This window comes from Corvus cornix, chromosome 18, assembly GCF_000738735.6.
Source record: "Corvus cornix cornix isolate S_Up_H32 chromosome 18, ASM73873v5, whole genome shotgun sequence".
NCBI lineage: Eukaryota > Metazoa > Chordata > Aves > Passeriformes > Corvidae > Corvus > Corvus cornix.
Genome location: NC_046347.1, coordinates 12225865 through 12249779, shown reverse-complemented (window position 1 = coordinate 12249779; position 23915 = coordinate 12225865). Strand labels below are relative to the sequence as shown.

Genomic DNA, 23915 nt, shown 5'->3' with positions numbered 1-23915 from the left:
GCGGAGTGATGGATGACGGACAGTGCCCATGGCCAGGTCCGTGGGCGGTGGGGTCATGGCAGGGCGGCTGTCCGTCCGCCGCCACCCTCGGGCAGGGTGAATCCAGCCGGGGAGCAGCACCGGCCTAATCTCCACACACCAGGCGATTGTGGTTCCCAAAGCTGCGGCATCCGGGCTTAGCGCTCATGTGCACAGCACAAGCCTCTTAGGGCACCGCTGTGACCCCGCCCGGCCAGCCCGGCCTGCCGGCACAGGGGTCTTGCAGCCCCACACCCCACTGCTGCTCACCGAATTCAGCGCTGCCGGCGGCTGCTGCCCGGCCATGGCCTGGGCCAGCGACGGGAGAGCGGGGGTGCCGCGGGCAGAGCCAAATGATTTAATTAAGGGCTCCTGGCAGCGAGAGGACAGAGCCGATTAGCGGCCAGAGGAAAGCGCGTGCTGGGGGAGCCGGAGCCCCGACCGGCAGCGCTGCAGCGGCTGCTGCTGCATGTCTGCCCCACTCACTGGTGTGGCACCGTGGGGCAGGCAGTGGGGCAGGCAGTGGGGCTGTCTTCTGGTGCAGCCCATTCCTGCCAGGTGACTCAGCTCCCCATCCATGGCTGTGGCCATCATCTGTGGGGGTGCTTGGGAGCATAGTCCACACATGTCCAATGTCCCCAGTCCCCACAGCCCACAGAGAGGCACACACGGAGCTGGCCCTGCAGCCCGGCATGGGCCCACACCTATTTACAGATATGACAGATAAATTACAGCACTGTGCACAGGGACTCGAAGGCGCACGAGGGCAGCACCACAGGACAAACTCCCACCCCGACAGATCCCCCTGACGCCACAGTTTCCCCTTCCAGGGGTCCAGGTCCCATTTGCCTGCCTCATTGTGTCCATTGTCTGTGTGTCCAGTGCAGCACCCTCACCAGCACCTGGGGAGGACAGGGCAGGGGACGGCGGCATCCCAGCGGCTCAGCACAGCCCTCCCACCTGCCTGCTGGCTCAGAAGTGGCTCTCAGCCGTGGTCTCAGGAAATTCATAGCAGTGGTGATGGCCCCCCAGAGCGAGGTGCTCGCCAGTGCTGCGCCCACACCTCTCGGGGTGTTGGGAGCTGGGGTGGGGGGCCAGGCTGCGCGCCAGCCCGTTGGCGCAAGCCACTCACCAGCTGGTGCTTCTCGCAGGCTGCTGCCAGTGCCCATTCGGGCACTGGGTGCATGGCTGTAGGTGTGCTTGTACTCCTCAGCCAGGTCCTTCCCCAGCTTCCAGCGCTGCCACCGCTTCAGCAGCTCTGCCTGCACCTGCGGGCAGCAGCTGTCAGTGTGACCCCATGCCCCTGCTGCCCGTGCCCCCGCTGTCCTGCTCACCTCCTTGTTGACAAAGCAGTAGAGAATGGCCACCAGCATCCCCTGGGAAGAGGGAGGAGAGGCGTGAGGTGTATAACCAGACCTCAGTCTAGTCCCTCCTGAGACTGAGTCTTCCCATGGAGGGCTGATCCTGCGAGGGCTGGGCTCACCTGGAAGGAGCTCAGGAAGAGGTCGAAGAAGAGCTTGACGTAGCGCAGCGTACCCTGGGCGTGCTCATCTGTGATGAAGGCGAAGACCACCTCGTGGATGCCCAGCAGCGGGATCAGTGTCAGTGTGGACTTGGCCAGCCTGTGGGATGGGGTCACCAGGTGGACACGCATGCGTGTGCACCGTGGAAACGCAGGGCAAGCCACATCCAGCACCCACCTGAACTTGTAGTCAGTGTAGCGCATCTGGTGTGCACGGAGCTTGGAAACAAGGATCTGAATGATGCGGATGAAGATGAAGAAGTTGATCTGCAATGTAATGGCATGAGCCATCAGGAGCACAGGCAGGGCCAGAGGCAGGGGCTGACAGGACAGCTCTGTCCCCCTGCCCTCAGAAGCCCCTCTCACAGCCATCTTGGGCCTGTGAGAGAGATGCCAAAAAGGGGCTGCAGTGGGCTCACCAGGATGGCCAGAAACACAGGGAAGCGAAGGATCCACCAGAAGCCCATATTGTTGTTCGTGGACCAGCACCTGCAGAGTGGAGGGATGGGGACTGCCAGGAAGCCCCTTGACCAGGCAGCTGCTGGAATCTGGCATGGCATTGGCAGCCTGAACCAAACCAGCACTAAAGCCTAGCACCCTGCTCCTTGCACGGGCAATGGTGTGGAGTCTCGCCAGGGCCATCACAATATCCCTACAGTTTCACATGAACCTACCTGTGCCCTGTGCCCCCCTCCAGCCAGCAGCAGGAGCTGATACTCACTGTATGTTTTCGTAGAGGAACTTCACAATGACCCAGGGAATGAGGAACAGCATGGGCGCCCCTGAGGGGATGTGGGCAGAGGACAGGTGAGGCACAGTGGGGGACAGGGTCAGGGGGCCAGCCCACCCACACTCACCCCAGCCGATGCACAGGTAGAGGGTGAAGTAGTTCCTCTCGGAGAAGACGGCTACCACCAGTAGGTTATGCAGGTAGATGCCTTCCACCAGCAGCCAGCAGTAGTTGGCCACGATGCCGTACTGCATGAAGACCGTGGCTGCCCGGCAGCCTGCAGCTGCCTGTGGGCAGGGGTCAGGGCTGCAGCACTGCCTCTGTGTGTGTGCCTGTGCCCCCAGCCCTACCAGTGCCACCAGACCCCAGTCTCATCAGTGCCCCCAGACCAGCCAACCCCCAGCGCCACCAGCACTGCCTGTCCCTGTCCCTGCCAGTGCGCACTGACCTCGTCGCTCAGCCAGACTTGCACGTTGTAGCCGTCGATCTTGTCACTATAGTGGGTCTTGAGCAGGGCGTCGATGACCAGCACAGAGACACCCTTCAGGATGAAGGAGGCGAAGAGGTTCATGTGGATGTAGTTCCTCATGCAGTGCAGCTTGCTGCAGATGTGGGGGCCATTGTCAATGCCTGCGCACGGACCCCCCGCCTCCACCTGCCCACCCTGTGGACAGCCATGCCCGAACTCCCACCTGAAGCCCAGCAGCAGGGCCAGGGCAAGCAGCAGTGCACACAGGGACACAGAGTAGCCCACAGTGTACATCACCTTGAAGCTGCCATAGGTCTTGGCAAATTTTTCCTGGAAGAGGAGGGAGCGAGTGAGGGCAGGGGCAGACAGGGGGGCAGGCAGGGGGGCAGGCAGGGACCCCCACACCCCTGCTGCCCAGGTCTGCCCACCTGCGCCTTTAGGTCCTCGTCATCCTGCTCACACTGCGTGGCATCACGCAGGGACTGTCCCCGTGGCCCTGTCACCCACTGTCCATCTGGCCCACAGGTCTTGAAGACATGTCTGTGCTTCACTGTGAGGGGAGGGGATGGTGGGGTATGCCAGCCCCATCGCCCCCGCAGGCAGCGTGCACTGGCCCAGGTGTGACCACCTGCAGTAGCACACGCACACACCGCACAGGGGCACACACGTGTGGACACACAGCACGGGCACACACCACACAGGGGCACACACGTGTGGACACACCACATAGGTGCATGCGCACATGTGCCTCCCAGCTGTTACCTTTCTCGTACCAGGGCAGGAACCAGGGGCAGGGCACGCTGGCTGTGCTGTTTGGCATTGTGTCGGGCCAGCATGAGAACTTGTCGAAGGTGCGGTTACAGACCAGCTCTGCAGAAGGACAGGAGCTGGTGGCGCTTTGGTCCCACCCTCTCTCTGGGTGCCAGGATCTCCACTGGCCCCTCTGCTCTGTACCCCATCCTGCTGGGACACTGCATCGGCTCTGCCTCCCCATTCCCATCTCAATAGGACCCTGTCCCCATCCCATCCCACCAGAACCCCACTGGACCCCCCGCAGGCACTGACCTGTGGGCGCAGGCAGGCGGCTCATGTTGCGCTGGCACTCTTCGCTGTATTCCTTCCATCTCTCAACAACATTATCTGTGATCTGGGCAGAGGGACCCTGGGGACACCGGGGAGCATCACCCATCACGTGTTCTGCTCATAGGGGCCACTATGCTGTGCCAGGCAGTGACCCTGGCTTGGGGACAGCCACAGGCGAGTGCAGGCTACCATGCCATGCCATGCCATGTGATAGCAGGGCAGGCAGAAAGGGGCATCAGCTGCTGTACCACATGCCACAGTGAGGGGCTGCAGTGGGATGGGGTGGATCAGTGGTAGTCCTGCGTGGGTAGCGGGCTGAGCATGGGGCAGAGCACCCTCATGTGGGACAGCCCACCCTTACCTGGCAACAGAGCAGCAGCACCAGGAGGGTGAGAAGACGTGGCTGGGACATCCCTCCTCTGGACCACATGCATGGGACACAGCACAGGGCACACGGCTTTCTACTGGCCCTCAGCAGCTTCTCCACCCTGGCGGTGATGGCCCTGGCATGTGGGCAACCCTGTGCAAGATGCCCAGTCACAGGGACTCCTGGGACAGAGCTGGGGGACACGGGGCTGGTGGCAGGTGTGGCTGGAGGGGGCCACTCAGGCACAGAGCCAGCACCGGTCATGGTGCCACACTCCTGTCCCCGTCCTCACCCGACCCTGCTTGGTGTCCGCATTCAGCTATTTGTTCTCTCATTTTCACACCAAGCACCTGTATTATCCTCCCCGGGATGGCACTGGGACAGTGACCATGCAGGCCCTCTGCTCACCAAGCCAATTTCAGCCCCTGTGTGGCTGGAGTGCAGCAGCAGTGCTGCCTTCAGACCCCCACGGAAAACCTGGGCTGGTGCTTCCCCACAGTGCTGCTGGGACCCGGCTCTGCATCATTGCTAAGTTCTGAGAATGCAGGATGCCCATGGCAGAAGGGACCCCTCCTCACACCTGAGCATCCTCTCAGGCAGAGGCTGGCACCTAGGCTCTCCCTGTCTCCATGGTCTCTCATGCCTGGGCCTCTAACACCCAGCCATGGTCTGGCAGCAGCACCCACTGTGGATGGCAGTGGGCAGGGGGCCACTGACAGCATGGGAGCCAGCAGGGATGGGGACACTGGTCATTAACCCACAGGGATCCTGGCTTGTGGGGCTGCTGTGGCTCTAGGACAAGCCCAGCTGGGCTGTGCCCCTGTGGGTCCATCACCCCCAGCTCCAGCCAGTGACGTGGGGCCTTGCCCCACAGACCGTGGCTCACGAGGTGCCATAATTCCCTCCATCCCCCTAAGCCGGTTATGGGGCTCCTGAGCAGGATTTCGGCTCTTCCCACAAGGGCCCATTCTGGCAGCAGCCCCATGTCATGGCACGGCTGTGTGGGGTAAGGGCAGCTGAGCTGGGGGGGATGGGATGGACAGCAGTGCCAGTGCCACCACAGGCACTATGGCATCACCCCCAGCCCCTGGGCTCCCCCGGGCACCAGCCAGAGTGTCGTGCTCCCCAACCAGTTCTGCTCCCAGGGCTCGCTGCTCTGCCTGTGCCTATTTTTATCCCTGGGAAAGTCGTGTTTCCTCCATCCGTGCAGACCCACTTGCCATGTCGCAAGTGGCTGCCGGAGAAGCTCATTAATCAGCGCATGGGGCTCCAGATGCGGCTCGGGGAGCAGGACCTGCGATGGCCTTATTTAGCCAATCCCAGGACAGAGGGAACTGTCTCCTGGGACAGTTCTCACTGGGTGGGCTCTGTGAATAGGGACCTTTGTTGGGTGCCCACTAGCCACCCGACCATTCCAGGATCCCTGTTTTTGTCATCACCCCAGCCCCACTCCAGCAACACTGTCGCCCCACCAGCATCCCGGTACTAGTCCCCCTCTCATCCCACCTCAGGAACCTTGTCTCTTTCCTCCCACACCCCCATGCCAGCATCCCTGTCCTTGTCCCCCTGCTAGCCTGATCCCACCATCCCTGTGCTCCCCTCTAGCCCCACATCATCCCTACCTGTCCCATCCCACTGCCACCCATGTCCCAGTCCCAGGGGAAGATCCCAGTGCCTGTCCCTGGCCAAGCATCAGTCCCTGCCCTGGTTGGGAATGCTCCTCCCGGTCCATGGGTCACACTGACTTGCTGCCAGCCCCTCTGCGTAGCCAGGGAGCAACTTTGGGGCAGAGGTGTCGCTATTTTTAGTTGCTGCAGTGGGATTTAGCAGCAGGGAGGCCTCTGCCCTGGACTCCCCCCATCTGGCAGCCACTCCCCAGCCCTGGCCCCACTGTGGCCAAGCCGGGCAGACTGCACTGGGTGAGGGGTCCTGGCACAGGGGCCAGTCATGCTCCTCGCCCCAGCACGGGTCTTCCCCCTCACCCTGCCCAGGCCCTTTGCCCCAGCTGCCTGTGGTGCTGCACAACCATGGCACCATGCCGGATCCCCGCTACCCACAGGACGAGGGGTCCTGCAGACAGGGAGGGGGCTGTTTCCAGCAGAGATGTGGGCATGCAGGAGTAGCTGTGGACCAGGTTCTCCCTGGTCTGGTGCCAGTGGGCAACGGCAGAGAGGGAGCAGTGGCTCTGTGTAGTGGAACAGCAGGATCTGGGGTGGATGGGACCACAGGCAGCACAAGCACCTCCCCAGAGCTGGCACTGCCCAGCAGCAGTGCCTGCAGTGCTTGGGGTAGAGGCTCTACCAGCTGGTCGTGCTGCAGCCCCTCTCAGCTGAGCCTGGGTGCCAGAGGCAGCACTGAACAAGGGACCTGGTCCCACATCCTCACCACCTCCTCTCACTCTGCTGTGCCCAGCTGGCTCCCGGTGCCACATTCCCTGCCCTGGCACCTCATCCCCAGCTGGTTCCAGGCTTTGGGGGATCCCCCACCACACCAACTCATGGGCAGTGGGTGGAGGGTGCCTGGCCAGTGAGGGGCTGCAGTGCATGACAGTGGGTGTCCAGGGGACTTTTGCCCCACGCTGGTATTGGACAATGTGGCATGCTCCTATGTCACAGTTCATTGTGGCTGCTGACCCCCATGGAGCCCAGGCTCTAAACACCCAGTATGGCTCCACTTGGAGCCATAGCCATGAAGAAGAGACCTTGTGCCAGGAGAGCAGGAACAAGGAGCCAGCACTGGGATGGCTACGTGCAACACTACTGCTGGTAGCCCCAGCACTGGGGGCCAGAGGGGTCAGACACAGGCACCATCATATGTCCTCAGGGTGGTGGGAGCAGGGCTGTTGCTGGTGTCTGCATTTGCCTTTTCCAAGACAGCAGTGCCAACCCCTGCAGCCACAGGGGCAAAGCAAGGACCCCCATTCCCCTTGACTGGTGCCCCTGTGGCCCCAGCTGACCTGCAGCTCATGGCAGCTGCCATTGGCCCCAGGAGGTGGGGGCCAGCCCGGGCAGGGTGTAGGGCAAATTGAGGACCTGGGTGCACTGCTGCCATGGCATTGCACCAAGACATAGGGAACGGATGGGAAAAGGCTTGTGTTGGGATTTTGCTCCACACTGGTGGGTGTGCAGCCTCCATGCCACCCTGCAGCAGCTCTGTACCAGCATGGACCCTCACAGCCGGCTGAATGCCCAGCCCTGCCTAGGAACAGACTCTCTCCTCATGCCACTGTGGCCAGTTTTCCCTGGGGATTTTGCCACCCCAGCCCCTCTGGCTTTGCTGCCATTGCACGTGTGAGAGAATGAGCTCCACATCTGGGATCACTGCAGCTGATAGTCACGTGGATCAGTGGCTTGGTAAAGTCTCCATGGGACACTCATGGGCATCTGCAACGTGACCTGGGAGCACCTCAGCACAGCCACAGCCCTGCACAAGTGCTCTGAGGCTGGCGCAGCCCCCCAGACCCTGGTCCCGCAGGACTCCTGCCTCTCTGGTGGGGTGGGCACCTGGGCTCCTGTGAGCACAGCCCTGCAACCAGCACAGTCCTGTTGGCTTGGAGGCAGCTGTGGGGGCTGTGTGGCCTCTGCACACAGGGATTAGCCCCCCGTGCGCTAATGCAGTGCTTTCCACGGCTGGCTTGGCTTGGAGCTTGGAGCTACATGCCAGCACGGCAGGGGCTTTGGCACTTGGCAGGGGAGGGGACAGTGCTGGGCCAGAGCTGATGCAATGCCAATGCCAGCCTGGCCCTGCAGATGCTGCTCCACTTTCCACGCAGGACCACAGCAAGTGGGGCAAGGCTAGGGGAGATGGTCGTGGCAGGGAGGCCCAGGAGGTCTGTCCTGCACTGTCCCTGCCCTGTGTCCGTGCCCAAAGCTTGAGGATGTTTCCTACTCCCCTTCTCCATTCTTTCCTTGAGAACTGAGTACAAGGAGCTTTGGCAGCAGAGGAGCAGCTGAGCAGCCTGGAACAGTCCTTGTGCTGCAAGACTGTGGCTTGTTTGCACAGAGTTACATGATTGCTACATGGAAGCCCCGAGCAGCGGCACATGGAGAGAGCCCACGTCACCAGGCACCAGTGATGTTGGATTCTGCATCACCTTGGACCAAGAAAATCCAAACCAGCCCTGACAGTGTTTTTGTCAACAGCAGCACAGGATGCAAAGAGGACAAATGCTCTTTGCATCACCTCCGCTACCGCCCAGTCACCACAAGGCATGGTCAGGGGACACCTGCACAGCTGCCCTGCACCAAAGACGGACCATGATACAGCCTGGCAGCAGCCAAATGACCTTGCTGCCCAGCTGCCTCTGGCAAGGGGATGCTGAGCCACACAGCACCTCATCCCTGGCTCAAGGAAAGGGGTGTTTTTGTTCATCACGTTGCATGAAAACCTATGAAACACAGAAGGAAGGCACAAGAGGCACGGTGTGACACGTGTGGTTAGCATGTCACGGGGGAGGCACAGGGCTGGGAAAAGCCTAGGAAAAGGTCAGTGCAGACAGGCTAGTACGCACACTCCCCTGCACTGGGAGCTCCACACCCGCCTCCCCAGACCAGCAGATCTGCAGCCCCGGGTACAGCCAGACACCAGCCCCAGCAAGGCAGGGAGTGCTGCAGGGGGCACACATGTCCAGCCGTCCACTGGCACTTGCTGTGCACAGGCATGTGCACTGGACCCCAGTGCTGGGGTAGATAAACAAGGACAGATCTCTGGCCATGAGGATGCAGGACAAAGCAGGATGCAGTGGTGGAGCACAGGGGGACGGAGCTGAGCAGCCATCCCATCTCCCCTGTGTCCGGCTTCCCCTGACCCTGCCTGGCACAGCGAGGTGCATGGAGATACTGTGCTCAGTGGCTGGTTTTAGCCTTGTGCTGCTGATCAGGGTTTGTGGTCACATTTTTTCATTAACTATTTTTAATCCGCATTTTGCCTATTCTCTGTTCAGCCTTTTCTCTTTTCCCCTCTCTAGGCAACAGAACATAAAAAAAAAATATGCACCGCAGTGTGCGGAAAGGATTGGTGGGAAGCACAGGAGCTGACAGCTGGGGCAGCACTAACATGCCGACGAGGGGTCCTGCAGGCCCTAAATTTTCCTGCTGATGCACAGACAAAATCACAGGGGCAATCACTGAATTTGTGTGGGTCAGGACACCCGCGTCAGGCGCTGCATGGGGCAGGGTGCTGTGCCGCGGGATGCACGGCAAGGGCTGAGCAGAGCAGATGCTCTGTCCTCAGCCCGTTCTCTGTGAGGGGAGCAGGCTGACCCCCGCGGTCCCTGCTTCCCTCACCACCCCGAGGGAAGTGCAGCGCCGGGCAAAGGGGACCTGCAGCAGCTTTGGAGATGCACTTGCAACCAGGAGGACGGCAAGGTCACATACCCGACATGTCCTGGTTAAACAAAGCCATTTACCAACACCGTGTTGACACAGCAGAGCTCGGGACAGAGTCACAAAGGGCACTCGCACCAGGCCCCCGTAACACCCAGAGAGCTTGGGGAGAGCTGGGAACTGGCAAAAGTGTCCCCTGCTTCGGCCCCTGGGCAGGAGACCTACGGGCACTGCTGTGCCCACAGCAGGGAGACCACACGCGTCCTACCCCGACTAAGGGCTGCTCCGGGAATTACTTCCAAAGCGACGGAGTTCAGCTGGTATCACTGGCCGAGGGCTCACCACAGCCAGGGCAGAGCCCAGGGCTGTTGTGAGCCTGACGGCAGAGCCCCTGCTCAGGGACGCCAGCGGCAGCGCTTGGACGGGAAGCGGGCACAGCCCTGCTGGGATCTCAGGCCCAGAACACCCGTCACCGAGGGGCTCATTTTCCCCGCGGCCGGCGCCCAGCATCGGGGCGCTCTGGGAGCTGCTGCTCTGGGTCCCGGGGCTCAACTCGTGGCCCCGGGGTCGCGCAGTCGTCACTCGAATCCACATCCCCGCGACGGGGCGTGCGACATCCCGAGCTCCGAGACCGCGGCTATGGGCGCTCCCTGCCCTCCTCCCTCCCTTCCCCGTACCTGTCGGGGCTGGGCTCGCGGCGGCTCCCGAACGCATCTCGGGACCGGCGGGGACCGGGTCCAGCGCGCTTGGCGAAAACTTTCGCGGAGCCGCGACGGCAGCGGCTGCGGCGGCTCAGGGGGAGGGACCGGCTCGGGGGGAGGGACCACGGGCGCGGAGCCGGGTCCCGCCGCCCCGCTCCTCCCGCCAGCACGAGGGGGGCACAGTCCGGTGCCCCAGCCCCGCCCGAGTGCTCGGCGCTGCCCCCCGCATCATCGGCGGTCGGTCCCGGGAGGTGCGGGAGCGCCACGATGTCCCTGCCGCTCGGTCACCCGTCGCCGGCTTCTCCGCCCCACTCCCGGGCACCGGCTCGTCTCGGCGGCGGGGACGGGCGGAGCGGCGGGGGCAACTAGACCGAGCCAGCCCCGAGGGAACGGGCCGGGGGTCCGTTCCCCGGGAGGTTTCCCCGGTCCCAGCGCGCCGCCCGTTCCTGCCGTGCCCCGAGCTGGCGGCTCCACCGCGGGATCGCGGGCTGCTCGGACCCTCAGCGACCCGGACGGATCTCGGCCGCGCCGCCGCGAGCCGCCTCGACACCCGCGCTCCGGCCGCCGCCGGCGGTGACGGGTCGGTGTTTGCCGCCGCTGTCCCGCTGCAGGTAAACACAGCCCAGAAAGAGCAACGCACCGGGACCGCCTGGCTGGGGCTGAAGAGGGATCAGGGGGAGCCCCCGGCTGGGGGGTGACCTGTCCCGGCCTCCCGGCACGAACACATTTACCTTGGACCATGCAGGACTTGTCGGCCATGCCGGCCGTGGCAGCACTGGTGCAGGCAGCATGTACGCCGGTAGTTCACTCAGCCCAGCCCCGGCTCCCCGGAGCCCCCACAGCTGCCTCCGTCGGGGTCCCACTCTGCGCTCCCGCCGCTGGCTGGAGGTCCCCGTGGGTGTGGGCAGAGGAGGCCAGCGAGTGTCTTGCCATTGCACGGGGATCAGACCCACGACCGTCCCGCTGGAGATGGCCCCGGCACCCTTCCAGGCTAGGATGGGGGCTTTGGGGGAGGACTGGCAGCTCCCAGCCCTACCTCCTGGGGGCAGAGACGTGCCCTGGGGGAGCCCCTGCAGGCAGCTGCTGGGGCCCTGGCAGAGGGCAGGGCGGGACCAGGGGGAAGCCAGCACAGAGACGGCCGCAGGCTGCTGCTGCCAGCCCCACGCTCTCTGATGGCCAAGAGATAAGCAGCGCCCTCGCACTGCAGCTGTGGGCGCTGTGCTTGCGGCTGTGTCTGGCACATGCTGTCCTAGCAGTGTGACTGCTGCAGTTCAGCTGCCACAAGGGATGTGGTGAGAGGGTATGCACGCACCAGGAGTGCAGGGCTGGCGGAGCTGGTGGGACCACAGCCCAGCTGGAATGCCCTTGCCACCGGCCATCACGGGCCTGAGCAGGGCTCTATGCTGCTGGGGGGCCATGGGGCTCCATCACTTTCCTGCTCCATGCTGGCCCTTTGCATGACACACAGCAGCACCCATTAGCCCCAGAAGCAGTGCAGGGACCTGGGGGATGAAGAAGCACAGCCTGGCAGGGCAGCCCCCAGCTACTTGTGAGGAGAAGCCCCAGCTCCCTGAGCGCTCACCTGCCCATGGCCTCTGCTGGGGCTGGGCATAGGCCCAGGGTGGTGATGCCAGTTAGCATCATTAGGCCTTGTTAAGGTGACGAGCTTTCACTGCTCTGCTGTGCCAGTCTGCCTCTGTTCAGTCTGCCGGAGCCCAATTAGTGTCACGTCCAGGAGGCAGCTCCCGCAGAGGTGACGGGCGCCCTCGGCACAGCCCTACCCTGGAGCTGCTGTCCAGCTAAGACCGGGCACAGCTTGGCGCAGGCCTGGCGGTGGAGTCTGCCCACAGCGCCCTCTGCACACAGGGCCAGGGGTGCTGGGCACGGAGAGAGGTGAAGACCCCCTACCTGGCATAGCGCCGGGGGCCAAGCCTTGCTACCCTCCCTCAGCTCTGGGGGGCTCAGCTCCCAGCCCAAGCCCTCAGCAATGAAAGGGGGTGTGGCATCTCTCCCCTCCTAACAGGACAGCAGGCCCTGTGCACATTCACTCTTTATTATACATTAAGGTCTCAGATATTCCAGTTCTTTGATTCCTTGGGGCCAGCACACACAGGGCTGCACATGGTGGAGGGGCTGGTGCTCACACACACTGGGGAAGTGTGGGGTGAGGGGCTGTGAGGGGTGGGGGTCTGCCCAGCCCCGAAGTGAGTGAAGCCGCAGAGTGGTGGGAGGGGATGCCCCCACAGAGGCCAGATGCAGTGTGGTGTAGGCGCACTGTGGTGAGTGAGTGCTGGGTCCCCGAGCAGCCATTGCCAGGCCCTGCCAGAGCCAGGCCCTGTGCCCCACCATCATTGGTATGAGGCACAATCCCTGAAAAGCCCAGCAGCCAGCAGTGCTGGGGAGTTTTGGCCAAGCAGAAGCAGAGGGTGGGAAGCCAGGAGCAGGGCAGGAGGTCCAAGCTGTGCTGGGGTTAGGGAGGAGCACGGGGGCTAAAGGCAGAAGGAGGGCATGGCCTCACATACTGCCCCAAGCCCCAGCCCCACAGCCACAGGGTCAGCAGCCCCCCCAGCCCCATGGGCTCTGAGATGAGGTACAGAGCCAGGCATTTGATCTCCCTACTCCCTGAGACAGCACAGTCCTGCTTCTGGGGCACATCAGGGACAAGGCTGGGGAGGGGGCAAGGACAGAACTCAGGGCGAGTAGGGCAGTGGGAAGACAGAAAAAAAAAAACCTACAAAAACCCCCAAAAGCAGTAGTGCAGAGGTGGAGATGCTGAGAATGGGGGTGAGAGGAGAGACGAATTTGCAGGGTGGGGGTTGGCCACAGGTGCTGGCAAGGCACAGGAGTGGAGTCGAGAGGAGGGGGAATGGCACTGGCCCCAGAGAGCAGAGATGGGTTCTGGGATCTTGGGAGTGACCCACACGCTCTCCCCCCTGGGGCAAGGCAGGGTCTGGTCCCTCTGACTCAGGTGGTCACTTTGATCCCAAAATATTTGCGCAGCTGCTCCAGGAAGACAAAGGTGAGAATGGTCTGAGGAATGAGCCGGACAGCAGCAGGAACGAAGCCCTGGAAGGGGACAGCAAGAAGGGGGAAAGTCAGTGTGTGCCTGCCACTGGTTGTTCAGCAGCTCAACCCTGGCAGCAGCACACGTGGGCAGGTGTGGGTCAGCACTAGCCAGGCACATATTGTGGGCTGCAGAGCAGGTGCTGTCACATCATGGCCATCACAGTGCACACAGGTCTCAGCACCATGTGCTAACCCCTGTGCTCCCCACATCAGTGCTAGCACCTGCACTGCTGTTTGGGAGCTCCATGGGTGCAACGGCCACAGCTGTGGTGCCTGGACTCAGGCTGAGTCCCATCGAGGCCAGGGCTTGCAATACCTTGGGGCCAAGCCCGGGCTGAGCAGACAAAGGCCTGATGCAGGAAGCAGCTGGGCTGCCACAGCAGAGCCTGAAAGGCCCCCCGCCCCAGGACTGTTCTGGACCAGAACCTCTGCTCCCAGCTCGGGCCAGCCTGCCCCATGCCATGCACCCCCAGCCAGGTACCTTGTAGAAGGCGAGAGGTCCGAGCTTGGCAGTTTCCATGGCACAGTGGGTGACACCCTGAAGTGAGAGGGTGAGAGATGAAGTGGGAGGGGCTGGGAGCCAGAGGCTGGCACACAGAGACAGGAGGACAGGCAGCAGCAAGGTGGGCAAGGTGGGTGACTCACCCGGTACTCTCCGTGGGAGTTCATGAGGCGGGTCTTGAGCACATCCAGGGGCTGGCACAGGAATGTGGCACACCCACCCTGCAGAGTCAGCCAAGTCAGGAGAACTTGGTACCAGCAACTGCTGTGGTCACTGGAGTGACTCAGAGCCACACTGGGACCCGACCCCAGGCCAGGAGCCTCCTGGAGCCACTGTGCCCAGCCCTGCTCCACCGAGCCCAGAGTGGCAGCTCTGGCAGCCCCAGCCTGACACTCTGAACCTGGCTGCAGGCAAACCCAGCCCCAGCTCTGCCCCCACAGCCCCGGCCCTACTCACAGCAATGAAGCTGGACAGGAAGTGAGTGAAGATGTTGTCTGACAGCAATCCAGTTGCGAGAACCAGCTGCTTGGCCTGGTCATAACAGGAAAGCTGCAGAGACATGGTGAATCAGTGACATGTTCCCCCTTCTTTGCCACAGCAGGGACCATCCTAGTCCCTAACCCAGTCACCTACTGCCCAGCAGAGCTGTCCTACCTGCCCAACAGTAACAAGGGCCCCGCGGCAGGATGCCACCGATGCTCCTGAGAAGAGTTTCTTCAGGCCCTCTGTAGACAGACAGATTTGGATCAGCACAGTTCTCTGCCATCACTCACACTCCATTCCCCCTGGAGCCTCCTTCCATGCCCAGTCTGTGTCCCCAGCTCCTCACACAGCTCTGCTTGAAGCACACCATAGCAAACAGGCTGCAGGAGTAGGGAGTCCTTCAGAACAGCGTGACCTCCTCCCTGCCTCTGCTCATCCCCTGTTCCACCTGCTCCACCCTCCCGCGCTTTTCTGTTGCAGCTCCGAGCAGGTCACCCTTTCCCACCAAGCGTGTGCAGGCTGCCAGGCCCTGCCAGACTTTGCTCAGCCCCTGCCCCAGCCAGACGATGGGGAGGCGCCAGACCCTCCACTCCCCTGGGCTCCCCCAGCCCCAAGGGCATCCCCCGGCCCCTCTCCCTGCCCCGGCTGAGCGAACTTCCGGGGTAAGCCCTGCCTGCTAGGGCACTGGAGCAGGCTCACCCACGCGGCTGGCACGGCCTCACCTTCCCGGAGGACACGGTACATGCCATCCAGGGCATGGGAATAACTGGAAGGAGCGAGAGGGGAAGGGGTCAGGGCCCGAGGCTCCCCAGCACGGCGGCAGCCCCGCCGCTCCCCCCGGGCACCGGCGGCTCCCGGGACGGCGGCGGCGGCCCCGGCCCCGGCCCCGGCCCCACCGCCCCGGTCCGGGCGCTCGGGCCGTGCCGCCGGTGCGGTGCTGCCCCCCCGCGGCCACGCGGAGCCCGGAGCGCCGGTCCCGTCCGGCCACTCCGCGCTGTCCCACGGCCCCTCCCGGGCCTCCCACCCCTCTGCCCCAGCGCCCCTCGCCCTGGCCCCTCACTCACTTGCGCCGCTGAGCCGGCGGCTGCTTCATGTCGTTCTGCATCCTAGAAGGCAGAGCACCGCAGGTGAGGGGGAGCCGGTATCCACTGTCCCCTGCAGCACTGGGGACCCCAGCCCTGGGCAGTGGAACTGTGTTGCCCGTTTACAAAGGGCCAAGAAAGTTGCCTCCAGTCCCACTCCCCCTGAGGGTCACACACGGCTGGGGGCTGTCACCAAAAGGCAGAACAGCTCTGGCCACCCTGGGCACAGAGCTCCTGGCTCACTGACTGTGGGGCAGGCTGGCCAGGAGAGATGTCGGGAGCACCCCAGCACCACCCACCACCCCAAATGCCGTCATGCACAGGCCAAAAGCCCTGGTCGTGCAGACAGAACTGACCTGACATTCACCATGTCCGCTGGGGTCCCCACAAACCCACCAGTGAAACCTGTGGCCAAAGAAGAGTTGGATCAGGGTCTTACCCATCCTGAGGGAGCCAGAGCCAAGGGCCCCACTGCCTGGCTCACCTCCTGCTGCAGCCAACAGCACTTTCTGGTAGAAAGGGGGAGGCCCCTGGTTGCCCTGGCCCAGGTAGTTCTTCGCGGTCTCATAGATGCCAAAGCGAGTCAAGGAATACGTCATCTGGATGAGGGAGAAATGAGCGACTGTGTCCCTGGCACAGGGCAGCTGGTCAGCTGCAGCACGTGCGGCAGGAGCTCTGTGCACTCACCTGCCGGCACAGCGAGGCACTGAGCCCATTGTAGAGAGCCAGGAAGCCGTCGGTGCGGATCACATGCATTGCCATCCCCATCATCCGCATCTTCACCTCCTGCTGCGTCTGCAGGTGGACCTGGGGCAGAGTGCAGCAGCGTCAGCCCAGCGCCAGGCTGGGTAGGGATGGGAGCACACTGAGCAGGGAGCAGGTGTGGATTTGAGCATGTGTCAGGTTAACAGCACTTGCACAGGAGTCAACAGCAATAGCTCCGGGCTCCCCACACCTGAGCCAACAGCAATAGCTCTGGACACCCCACACCAGACTGGCCCAGCCTGGCACCAGAGGGGTGGAGGCAGTGAGGGAAAGAGGAGTGCCCAGACACCTGCCTGCAGCACCTCCCAGGCCCTGCCCTCAACAGCCGGCCCCAAGGTGAAGGTGGCGCCTGCTCTTCTGAGCCACCGCGAGGCAGGGGGGTGCTGTGCTGGTGGAAGGTGTGTGTGTGTCCAGCAGTACGTGAGTGAGCAAGTCTCCAGTGTGGGTTTGGTCAAAGGAATGCAGCTGGGCTGATGAAGTCATGGCCACGCAAGGCAGCAGGCCACTTCCCCTTCTCCCCAGGAATGCAGGAATCACACAGGCAGGAAGAGAACCCCAGAGCTGGCCAGGCACTCCCCTTTCCGCCTGTGGCAGCCCAACGCTTCTTACCATCACCAGGGGCAATGGCAACAGGCAGGGAATCTGGCTGGGACAGGGGAGCCATATCGGCTGGTGCTGGAGCATGCTCCGAGTGCTGCAGAGACCACATGTGGGTCAAAGGCCCCAGGAGATAAGGAGAGCAAAGGGCTGCTGTCAGGGGACCAGGCCCAGCTCCCACTACAGAAGCCGTGGCACAGCTGGGTCATGGGACACACTGCAGGACGCTGGGAACAGCCACTGTCTTCCACATGGGACAGCAGCAGGGGTGCAGGGGCCTGCTTGCAATCCCCACAGGTGGATTTTGGACGTCAGGGACCAGAGCTTGTGGCTGTTAGCAGCATGGGGCAGAAGAAGTGGGCAGGGCAGGCAGAGCCATGCAGGGACATGGCCCACTGCCTGCAGTCTCAGGGCTGCAGGAAGGGCAGGCAGGCAGGCATGGGAGGGGCTGGCCAGGCTGTGGTCACTGCTGGTTGCTGCAGGACCAGCAGCCCGTGGGTGGCCCGTGGCTGCACGGAGTTGGCCTAAGGGCACAAGCACTCTCCAGGCAGGCTGGCCAGGGCCTCTCACTGGGGCCAAGGTCCAGAGGTGCAGTGAAGTGCCCTTCGTCCCCTGCCCTGCCAGACCCTGAGGCCTCTTGTGCCTCCCCAGGCCTGGCGCCAGCCTCTGCTGCAGGGGGACTCTTGGCCAAAGGCAGGTCTGTATTCAATATTCAGGCGTGAACCCTCTGGGAAAACCAGCCAGATAGGCTGTGCTGCTCGCAGCTGCAGGAATGCAGGGGCTGCACATCCACACAGGACAGCATGGGGATGCAGCCCAAACGTCACAGCCATCATGCTGGCTCAGAGACAGACCTAGACGCAGGTGTCAGACTAATTCCCTTTCTTAGCGCCTTGCCATGGCATCCCACACAAGCTCCCACGGGCTGGCAGCCACCTCCACTGGGCAGACGGGGCCAGCTGGACGAGGCAACAGGCCGAGCACTGGGGAGGCGGCATCCCCCTGCCAGGGCTGGCTCCTCTCCTGGGCCTATGCCTGGAACATCTTCCCCTCCCTCCATGCCATGGGGTGGGAAGGGGGTGTCTGTCCCAGCCTCACCCACAGGCATGGCCCCGGGAAGGGCAGGCCCTGTCCTGGGCTGGCTCTTCCCTCCCCACCCACAGCCTGCTCCACTGCCAGGCTCGTCGCCACTTGGCCAGCACACAAGGCTCTGGGCAGCGCTGGCACTTGCCCCATCCGTGGGTGCTGGCAGCACAGGGCTGCGCACGGCGTGCTTTGTGCGGGAGCAGGCATGCCAGGTCATCTGTGGCGCCTAGGTGACATCTTGGCCGGAGGGCTCAGAGCCCAGTGGGCCAGTGTCCAACACTGCCAGCCCCAGAGCCACTGCCATATCCAGGCAGGGCTGGGCAAGGCGCCCTCCACAGCTCCTAGAGCTGGCACCCCGAGCTCCCCAGATCCCTCACCCACACACCTGCCCATGCCCCTGGGCTGGGTCTTGTGACCCCTCAGCCCTGTCCCTGGGCCCAGGGCCATGTTCCTGCACAGCCACGAATCAGCTCCTCAGAACTGACCCCCAGCAGCCGTTTCCCCAGACCTCTACAGCTGTTCTCCAGCTCCCTCCGTTGCTCTGGGACCCTCACAGCCATTCCCTATCCCTTCACAGCTGTTCCAGGACCCTCAGGCCTGCTTCCCAGAACCCCAGAGCAGCTCCCCATCCCCTCAAAGTGGCTCCAGGACCCTCACAGCCACTCCCTCCCCTCCTCAGGCAGCCGTTCCCCAGTGCCTCAGAGCCAGTCCTTCAGCTACTCCGGGATCCTCAGAGCAGCTCCTCATCCCCTCGCAGCCATCCCGGGATCCTCACAGTCAGTCCCAGTTCCCCCCGGCCCATTCACCATCCCCTCAAAGCTGCTCTGGGACCCTCGCAGCTGCTCTCCTCTCCCCCACAGCCGCACCCCCCACAGCCAGGTCCCTCAGAGCTGGTCCCACAGCCACTCCGGGACTCTCAGACCCGCTCCCCGTCCCCCCACAGCCACTCCCCGCTGCAGCCCAGTCCCTCACAGCCGGTCCCACAGCCGCTCCAGGGACCCTCGGAGCGCCTCCCCACCCCCTTACAGCCACTTCCAACCCCCCAAAGCCGCTCCGGGACCCTCAGACCTACTCCTCACTCCATCGCAGCCTCTCCAGGACCCCTACAGCCAGTCCCAAATCCCCCTAACCTTCTCCTCATCCTGTCACACCCTCTCCGGGACCCTCACAACCAGTACCAGTCCCCCTAACCGTCCCCCCAACCCCTCACAACTACCAAGCCCCCAAAACCGTCTCCCCATCCCCTCACAGCCTCCCCCCAAACCACCGCAATCATTCACAGCCGCGTCGCGCTTCCCACACTCGCCCTCCATCCCCCCTGAAGCGCCTCCCCACGCCGTCACAGCCGCGCCCCGGCGTGTCCCCTCTTCACCTTCAGCAGATCCAAGGGGTGGGTGCAGCAGGCGGCCCCGGACGACGCGAGGCCGCCGAAGTACCAGCGCGAAACGCGCCGCTCCGCCATGGGCGCTGCTTCTGCCAGAAGCCACGCCCTCACCGGACCGAGGCCACGCCCCCTTCCGTTAAACCACGCCCCCTCCCGGTACCGGAAGGGGGTGGGGCGGGCCCGGGGCTCGCATCTCCGAGCCTGCGGCGAACGCGGCAACCCCAGGCTCCAGAGTCCTCCTTGCCACCTCATACACATCTCCATTTCCAGCCCATGGAAGTGGCTTCTTCCCGTTAATAGTTAACAGGGGTAATTAATGGGGAGATGAAGCCATCAGCAAAACGCAGGGTGAAGAGGTGGGGGATGCACAGGTACAAACGGCAGCGTTACCAGCGTGCACACGCGGAGCGCAGGGATAATCAGCAGCTCCAGAATACTCTTTCCCACCCCTCATGCATCTCCACAACCTGTGGAAGTGAGTTCTTCTTGTTAATAATTAGCAGAGGTAAGACCATCAGCAAAAGGCAGTGTAAGGAGGTGGGTGATGTGCTGGTGCAAACTTCCAGTACCTGAAGGGAGCCCACAAGAAAGATGGACAGACTATTTACAAGAGCATGTAGTGACAGGACAAGGGGGAATGGCTTCAAACTCAGAGTAGGTTTAGACTAGATATTAAAAAGAAATTTTTGGCCGTGAGGATGGTGAGGCCCTGGCACAGGCTGCCCAGAGAAGCCATAGCTGCCCCATCCCTGGAAGTGTTCAAGGCCAAGTCGGACAGGGCTTGGAGCAACCTGGCCTAGTGGAAGGTGTCCCTGCCCATAGCAAGGGGCTGGAATGCGATGATCTTTCCCTTCCACCCTAAGCCATTCTGATTCCATGAAATGGGGAGCATGGGGTTAATCAGCATTTGAGAAAGATGAATCATTTTACAGGTTTTTTTTGATATTTATAAGGTAGAGTTCATGGTGATGGCAGGAAGTAGCAGCTCTGCCAAACCATACAGCATTCTTCGGGAGAGTACTCCCACTGTGCCACATGCACTCGGAAAGGTCCGGAGCCCGGCTTGGGCAGCAGCTGTAGCACCAGTCTCTCCGTGGTGAGACTACTCCAGAACAACAGTCCCTCCTGCTGCCTCTAGTGCTGCTTTGATCTTCTCTGCTTCCTCCTTGGAGGCGTTCGCCTTGATCTCCTGCGGAAGGGACTCCACCAGCTTCTTTGCCTGCAAGGGACAAAGTACGAGGCTTGTAAACTGGCTTTCACTAACTGGATTATTGGATTTAGAGCCATGATCCTGACCTCTGCTTAAGCCAACCATGGAAACTCACTGACCAGTACAAACCCCAAGACTTACACTTGAACTATGGCACATCCCACCAGAAGGCAGCTAAACCTGACTGCAAGCGACAGCACGTCTGCTGGGAAACCTTTTCCAGCGATTCACTGCTCTTCAATTCCTTCCACCACGTGTGTGGTGCTCCCTGATGTGCACCCTGGCCTGCGTGGGTGTGGGTGCAGGCAGAGCCCATGCGGTGACCTGCTGAGGCAGCGTCCGCCTGGCGCTGGGCTGGCTCTGCTCGGGGCCAATGTTTTGGTTCACATACTTGTACCAGCAGGAGGGGAGGCCAGTGCAGGGTTTGGACACAGCTGCACTGGCTAAAACAGAGCCCCAGCACAGACTACTTGACAACACAGTATTTTGACATTTTAGGGACTTTTAAAGCAAAACTACTGGTACTAAGCAGCACTGCAATACTTAAGGCAAGGTGAAAAACTATTGAGCTAATTTAAAGAATTTACTGCAGTGCTACTATAGAGAAGGAAGCGAGCCCAGGAGGACAAGCCCCTGCTGCTTACACGCAGCAGCTCTCTGCCACAGCACTGTGGGGCTTTAGCACCCACCGGACTGGTCGCTGTGCTGGCAGAAAGGTTTTGTCCTTTTGATTCCTGCTGGGTTCAATGCCTATATATCTGTGGTGGCAGAAAAATGCTTTTTTTGCTGGGGTTAGAAGGCACAGATATGCGGGCGGTGCTCGGCAGGGCACAAATGCCTTTGCTCACCAGGACAGGATTTGGACAGGAGCCTGTTCAGGCTCACTGCGATGAGGACAGGAAACACAACACAGGTTATTCATTTCTGAACCCTGCTCACCAAGGTGTAACTCCATTCTACAGCAGCCCTGGTCAAGAGAAGCAGCTGTTCCTGGTGTTCAGTGGGAACAAGAGCAGAGCCCAAGCCAAGTGGGACCCATGTAGCAGCAACCATGGGGCAGATGCAGTGTGTTCCCAATCCAGGTGGAGCCCAGGGCTGGTGGTGACAGAGGGTCAGCATCTGCTGAGCAGCTCCCAGTGAGCTTCCTGAGGTGCAGCCAGCCTTGGTTTGGCATGTGCTGATCACGCACCTGTCTCACCGAACAGTTGCTGCCGCAGGACTGATGTTTGGGTCCCAGCAGTGCCCAAAGTAATCACTAGCTGTGCTTCCCTCCATTCTATCAGCAACTCTACAGGCAGGGCAGATCTCCCTGCAAACCTCGTTAAAAACACCTCGACTGGATGGCAGTAAAATTTACAATAAAAGTGCTTTGTCTCTACTTTGAACACAGCCTCTGCAGGTAGAACCTCCACAACTGTTCGTGTTGTGTTTGTGTTTCACCCGAAGTGTCAGGCATGGGTACATCACACCTGAGTTTGCCTGCAACAACTGGCACCTACGAACAGCTCATCCAACAGGTGCCACATGCAAAGCAAAGCTCATTTAGCATCAGCTCCCCAGTTAATTATCTGCTGATTGTGTCCATTACAGAGTTTGGTATTTTCATGTTTGCTTGGGACCGATAATAGATTAACAACTTCCAGAGGAACCACACTGACAGTCAGGTAATTATCCCCGTGGGACAGCCAAACTTGTACCTGTGCCACTGACTTTCTCTGCTGGCTTTGCAATGCAGCAATAAGAATGGGTCAGAAGATTATTTGCAAATACTTCTGCTCCCCTGGGCTACAACTGGAGCAGACACTGCAATGCCCAACGTTGCAGCGGGAATACTGGAAAGTGCTACTGTTGACCCCAAGACATGGAAGGATCACCCTGTGGAGAGGTGCAGCATGTTACATGCTTCAGCAGTAGCAGCTTCATCACCCAGCATGCTGAGCCCACATCCCAGGTCAAGGGCCTGAGCTCAGACACTGCCCAGGGCTGAGACCTGTATCCTCCCAGGAAAGAAGCAGCATCACCTATAAAATGAAAAGAGCTGGAAGCCTGGATTGCAAGATGTGTGAATTAGAGAAGCTCATTTAACTTCAGAAATACATTGGCCTTGGGAAAGGCAAGCCAAATCCAGCTGTAGTGTGGGATGCTGGTTATTCCTGAGCTCTGCAAGAAAGCTCACAGCAGCTCTCAGGTCTGGAGAAGCTAAGGCGGGCATGGACGTCTCTGAGTCCTTTGCTCTGAGCCTCCTCCTGACAAGGGAAAATGCCAGACAAAGGCACAACCAAATCCTGTTCCCCACGTCCCTGCACTGAGATGCACGCAGGCAGACTGTGCTTCTGAACACACAAATACAGGCTCCTTTTGAACAGAGAGCTGAGGTTGCTGGACCTGGGGGCAACACACCACAGCCTGGGGCAGCACCTCCTCACCTGCACGAGGTTCACTCCTGGCACGAAATTCTTCACCTCCTTGATCAGCTTCACCTTGTCAGTGGCCTTCAGCTCCGTCAGCCGGACAGTAAAATGAGTCTTCTCTTTCTTGAGCGGGACCACCTCCTCCTCCTCCTGGAAGCAGCCGGAGCACGGTGAAGTCCCGCGGCCGAGCCCACCGGCCTCGCCCGCCACCGCGCGTGTGGTCCCTGGGGCCCCGCTCCCGCCCCTCCCGGAGCGCCCGGTACCTGCGGAGCCGCCTGGGCGGGCAGGAGGGAGGCGGCGGCCGCCGCGGGCATCACCCCCACGTCCGGGATCTTCAGCGTCTCCTGCGGGAAGAGCAGCGGCACCAGCGGCCGGTCAGGCGGCGCACGCGGCCGGGCCGGGACGAGCCGGGATGAGCCGGGTCAGGCCGGGCCGCCCCCGCACCCACCTTGAGCAGCGCGTTGAGATCGGCCACCTCCAGCAGCGTCAGCCCCGCGATGTCCCGCACCAGCTGCCGCACCTTGGGCGAGTACTCCTTGGCGGCCGTGTCCAGCGGCGCCCCGGCCAGCGCCTCCGAGCGCCGCGAGGGGCTGGTGCCGAGTGCCCGCAGCCCGGCGGGGGGCCCGCGGAGCGCGGGGCACGGCGGCAGCAGCGGCGGCAGCGGCAGCAGCGCCCGGCGGGCGGCGGGCAGCGCGGCGGGCAGCATGGCGGCCCCAGGACACCGACCGCTCCGCCCCGGCCTCCCGGCGGGCCCCGCGCCGCCGCTCGGGCCGGGGTGGGCGGCGCCCGGTACCGATAGAGAGCCAATAGTGATAGAGGTAGGGCAAACCGATCTGCAGTGGGAGTTGTAGGCAAAATCGGGCAGAATAGAAAAGCGAGATCGATCATAATAAATCCATTACTATTTATAATTATCAGTTCTAAAAAAGAGTAGAAAAAATTTCATTTACGAAGGAACAGAAATTACTTCCTCTCCAGAATGCTTGGAAGGAGAATTGGTTATATTTCTACACTGTACACGATGGTTAATGGTAAAATTGAAGCATGAGTGCAAACTAAAACAAACAAAAACAAAGTCTGAAATCCTTGTCATTTTACCTTTTTGACTTTCACTA

General features: G+C 61.7%; 3 protein-coding genes across 4 annotated transcripts; all 3 read right to left on the bottom strand.

The window, feature by feature from the left end:
- Positions 1 to 895: 895 nt before the first annotated feature.
- Positions 896 to 10292, bottom strand: GCGR (glucagon receptor). Its single transcript, XM_039562440.1, is given in 16 exon segments — positions 896 to 1140; positions 1142 to 1174; positions 1176 to 1286; positions 1353 to 1394; positions 1502 to 1640; positions 1719 to 1807; positions 1960 to 2029; positions 2262 to 2322; positions 2398 to 2557; positions 2719 to 2872; positions 2963 to 3069; positions 3168 to 3289; positions 3502 to 3609; positions 3805 to 3901; positions 4184 to 4342; positions 10191 to 10292. Coding segments are annotated over 15 exon segments (1512 nt in total). The 5' UTR covers positions 4253 to 4342; positions 10191 to 10292; the 3' UTR covers positions 896 to 990.
- Positions 10293 to 12251: 1959 nt separating this feature from the next.
- Positions 12252 to 19257, bottom strand: SLC25A10 (solute carrier family 25 member 10). Of its 2 annotated transcripts, XM_039562442.1 has the most exons (11): positions 19168 to 19257; positions 16035 to 16154; positions 15832 to 15946; positions 15704 to 15752; positions 15330 to 15371; positions 14988 to 15031; positions 14437 to 14507; positions 14239 to 14331; positions 13926 to 14003; positions 13762 to 13818; positions 12252 to 13280 (listed from the first exon to the last, which is right to left on the bottom strand). In XM_039562442.1, the coding sequence occupies exons 1-11, from the start codon at positions 19255 to 19257 to the stop codon at positions 13179 to 13181; spliced, it is 861 nt and encodes a 286-aa protein (XP_039418376.1). In that variant the 3' UTR covers positions 12252 to 13178. The 2 variants fall into 2 exon arrangements, with proteins under 2 accessions (XP_039418376.1, XP_039418375.1); XM_039562441.1 differs by having other exon boundaries at positions 13762 to 14003.
- Positions 19258 to 20100: 843 nt separating this feature from the next.
- Positions 20101 to 23559, bottom strand: MRPL12 (mitochondrial ribosomal protein L12). The gene is made up of 4 exons (XM_039562292.1): positions 23249 to 23559; positions 23064 to 23144; positions 22816 to 22950; positions 20101 to 20398 (listed from the first exon to the last, which is right to left on the bottom strand). The coding sequence occupies exons 1-4, from the start codon at positions 23504 to 23506 to the stop codon at positions 20282 to 20284; spliced, it is 591 nt and encodes a 196-aa protein (XP_039418226.1). The 5' UTR covers positions 23507 to 23559; the 3' UTR covers positions 20101 to 20281.
- Between the last annotated feature and the right edge of the window lie 356 nt (positions 23560 to 23915).